Source organism: Bacillus rossius, chromosome 1 (genome assembly GCF_032445375.1).
Source record: "Bacillus rossius redtenbacheri isolate Brsri chromosome 1, Brsri_v3, whole genome shotgun sequence".
In the NCBI taxonomy this organism is placed as follows: domain Eukaryota; kingdom Metazoa; phylum Arthropoda; class Insecta; order Phasmatodea; family Bacillidae; genus Bacillus; species Bacillus rossius.
The window spans coordinates 291705466-291709819 of NC_086330.1; the positions used below are offsets into that span (position 1 = coordinate 291705466).

General features: G+C 40.4%; 1 protein-coding gene across 1 annotated transcript; it reads right to left on the reverse strand.

Annotated features, from left to right (window-relative positions):
* Window positions 1-1532: 1532 nt before the first annotated feature.
* LOC134527674 (uncharacterized) lies at window positions 1533-3660 on the reverse strand. Its single transcript, XM_063360568.1, has 2 exons — window positions 3468-3660; window positions 1533-2927 (listed from the first exon to the last, which is right to left on the reverse strand). Exon 2 carries the CDS (start codon window positions 2925-2927, stop codon window positions 1533-1535), a length of 1395 nt encoding a protein of 464 aa, XP_063216638.1. The 5' UTR covers window positions 3468-3660.
* Window positions 3661-4354: the final 694 nt, after the last annotated feature.

A 4354-nucleotide genomic window follows, 5' to 3' on the forward strand; every position in this document is an offset into this window, starting at 1 on the left:
AACGGCTTAACTGTTGCCTCTGGGGTTTTGTTGTTTCTTAACCATGCATCCATTGCTGTGTTTATCTGTCTATTGAGTGGTGAAAATACACTTTGATCAAGTGGCTGAAGCCGATAAATGCAATGAGCTGGGAACGATAACATAACTATGCCATATTGTTTTGCAAAATCTAGACAGACGGGAGATATGTGTGACTGATGATTGTCTAAAAGTAGAAGGACTGGTGTCTCTATGCTAGGACTAACACAAGCGACAAAAGCTTAAGAAAAATCAAAAACTCGGCTTCGGTTGTCCATCCAGAATTATTTGCAGCAGATGTACACCCTGTTGGACCATCTCTGATGAAGTGATCGTAATTCCTGATTCTAGGAAAGATGAACATGGGAGGAATAGAATTGCCTGCAACATTCACTGCCACAGTTAAGGTAACCAACTGTCCTCGTTCGGCTGATGTTATCGCTCCAAATTTCAGTTTCAGTGGGAAGCAAAAACGACACGTGTAGCTGTCAAGGTGATAACGAGCAAGAGGTAATAAATCCTGCTCGAAATAGTATATGTAGAGTGTAGGACAATAAGTGCAGTAGGTTTTTTTTTTTTTTTTTAACTGTCAAAAGTTTAAGGGCGGGGCAGGTTGTAACAGTCGACGGGGTTGGTTGTAACAATTATTTGAGTTGTTACAACCTGCCCCAAATGACACTACTAGAGAATTCATACATTTTGACAAAGTAGTATACATATAATTTAAATGCCAATAATAAGGTAAGGTGCCCATTTATCGTCCCCCTAAGGGAAACTTGTAATTGTGACGATGTGGTTAGGGATAAAAATATAGAAAAAAATCCTGTAAACAACTCAACTCAATGGCAATGTATGCTGATATCGTAACTGCATGGAATGAACCTTTTGCGACACAGAGACAATAAACATCATTAAAATGTGTTTGTAGAGATTTCAAAAGTGGTGCTCTAATTCCATCCCCCTTATTCCATATTCGATTTAAGTGTTATTTGCAGTAGCTAACTAGGAAAATTACATTTATAACTTCCGAAACCACAAATGTTTATATTAACACATTAACAATACAAAATGTTGTGAAATAATAATAGTTTTTCATAATAAACGTAAATATACCTATTTGCACACAGTTAGGCATGTAAAATTATCCATCCAAACAGAAATCGCATACAAAATTTTTGTTTCCTGGGGAGGAAGAACACATTTCATGACACCATTGGAAGCATTTGGTGCACTTAACCCATTTTTCTCCTCGCTTGTCCTGCGAAAAGTTTTTTCCATAAATAGGGCATGACACATCACCTTCATCAGAACTGTCTTCATCATCGGTCGATACAAGAGGAATGTGAGTTTCGTCCTCGGTGTCACTGGAACTCACATCACATCGCCTTGTTTGCTTCCTGCGTGGTTTTGTAAGCTTAGAGGATGCTCCTGGCACTGGCTGACATGTAGATCCCATGTTGAGCTGTTTTTTGGTTTGTGGTGCTGGTCCTTTTGTCTGACGCTTTTCACGGTTCTTACGTTTCTCCAAGGAGGCTGTTAGTGCTGTCTTGTGGGTAGATCCTGTAACCAAGAAAGATGTGCCAGCTCTGGCAGATGTTGAAGCCTGGATGATAGGAACCTCTCTGATGTCTCTTGGCCTGATCACTTGGGGTGGACCAGTAGGTTTTAATCCCAATTGCAGTTTCATCATTGACTGATTCCTCCACAACCTCCATTACTTTAGCAGCAAAATGATGCTCTTGAAAGACATCAGGGTTAAATGGATGAATTCCAGTAGCTCGGAACCCATTAGCCGCAGTTTCGAGTGTAGCAGCTCGAAGATAGGCTTCACAAAACAAAGAGGAAACTTGGAGTTTCCTCACAATTCTGTTGGGGTTATTAGCCAACCATTGTTCAATGGCCTTTGCGTACAGAGTTTTCAGTGGGAACATGAACGCCACATCCAACGGCTGCATTTTGTCTGTTGAGTGGGGTGGGAGGCAAACAATTGACACCCCGACTTCCCTTGCCCGGTCAATGACCTCAACATTCCTGGTGTGGGAATAGTGCCCATCCAGTATGAGCACTACAGGCGCCTCTTTTGTAGGCTTAACTATGGATATGAAATGCTCAAACCACATCAGGAACAAAGGTCCAGTAACCCAACCTGATTCTGAGGTTCCACCAATCGAGCCTGGAGGGGCACCATCGAGCAGTTCAACCTGCCACCTTTTCTGCGGAAATATTAGAAGAGGGGGGATGTAGTGGCCGGCAGCTGACATACAGGTTATGACTGTAATTGTTGCCCCACGCTCTACTGATGACAGTCTGTGCACTTGTTTTTGTCCCTTACTGGTAACCACTCTGAATGCCTTGTGCTGTACCACACTGATCCCAGTTTCGTCCACATTGAAGATTTTCGATGGATCAAAGTTAATTCTTTCAAGTTCGACCTTCAGAAGTGAAAAGAACTTGTGAACGTTATCTTTAGTGAACCCTTTGGTTCTAGCTATTGAGAGGTTCTGTGGCCTCCTCAGAGTAAGTTCAGGATGACGCTTAAAAAATAGTCGGACCCACTTTTTACCAGCAGCCTTTGTTTCCCTTGAAAAGGGATTTGGAAGGTTGTTCTTAACAGCCAACTGGTAGGCCATTCGTCTCAAATCTGAGATAGTAAGACCATAGTAATGGTGGTCCATGTCCAGACAGTATTCCACGAGACTATTCTCATGCTCTGAAGAAAAAACAGGGTTTCTTCCAAATTTTGTACTTACACATTCTTCTGGTGTATGAGGAGACTTCACGTAGTCCTTCAGGGTAGCCCTAGGAACGTTGAATAATTTGGCAGCCGCTTTATACCCCATATCTTTGTTTCTCACAGCAATGATGGCTGTCATCATGGCAGCAGAGTTCCAAGATTTTCGGGGAGCCATCTGTGGAGTTACAGAAACAATAATAACATTAATTCAATATCGTTGATTAATTTTATTGCACTAGAAGCTAGTTATTTATATCAGTGTGACATTAATTATGTATATTATTATAAAACATAATTTTATTTCCGTATAGACAAAATACATTCGTTTATAGTTCAAACTGTTTCAATCTATTGCGTGTACAAATATAGCTTCAAGATATTTTGCGCAATGCTATTAAATGTTGTTTATTAAACAATTTTAAATAGGTAGGTAGGTATGTGTGCAAGGTTTCTACCTACCAAAATTAGACTTAAAATTAACATGGATGTAGGGGATGGATTTAAGGATCCCTGAGTCGTTGGGTTCCTAAATCCGTCCCCGGGACGGATTTAGGATTTACACGGGGGGGGGGGGGGCGAATTTAGGAATATCGCAAACATAAACACAGCCGCCATTCCTGTCACACCTTTTTAAATAACGGTAACCGGAAAGCTGCTACACAAAGTTCAGACTGTATTTTACATGCAATAAACAAAACAATAAGATAAAACATACCTGGAAGCATCACAATACGGTTGTGAAGTTAAATACAAATATGTTCAAGTTTCGCCTCAAAGTTATAACGCAAATATATGGCGGCGACGAACAGAACGTCCGGATTTTCTCGTTGTCGACTCTCTACTGGATCGTTCCGAAGTGTTTCGTAGCCTCTGGGACAGGTGGCAGCACCTTCCTTGTAAGATAGCGTAGGGGACGGATTTAGGAGCGGGGACGGGATTTGGGCACTTTACCTTATATATGCAAAGCCAGTGTTTAGAATATGTATGTAGGGTAAAGTAAGGTAATTTTGCCGTAATTCTAATAAATTATGAATTATAATTGTAATATAAATTTGAAAAAATACAAAAACACTTGTTCATACAACAAACATATATAATAAACCTCATATAACAAAATGACGGCCTTAATACCCCAATTTCTTTAATTATTATGAAAAAAAATGTCAACACTTGTGCAGTAAGGTAAGTTTGCAATAAGGGAGGTAATTTCGCAACACAGGTAAGGTAATTTCGCAACAACAAAATTGTTCAAACATACTGAAATTACTTGAACATGCTGATGTTTAATCAGAATCGTCGAAGTCATATTTCCCACCACAAATGTCGCACATGTAGACTACGTCGTCGTTAGGACATTTCTGGCAATTTTCATGGTATGGTACTCTGCAGAAAGAACACTGAATCCATTTTGCGCCAGTCTTCTTCGAAACGTCCATTGAAAAGAACTGAGAACACGCACCACACTCCCAATCATCAGTGATCAACTGATGTGTCTTCTCGATATTATGGCTAGGTCGATTCTGAAGTCCAAAACATCCAGGCTAAGGCTCAGGTGGGTTGAGACATTTAGCCGACTTATCTTTGATAAGGTGTTTCGCTACA

Bases quoted from the DNA above. Each gene is read 5' to 3' on its own strand.
- LOC134527674 (XM_063360568.1), bottom strand. From the start codon at position 2,927: ATGGCTCCCCGAAAATCTTGGAACTCTGCTGCCATGATGACAGCCATC.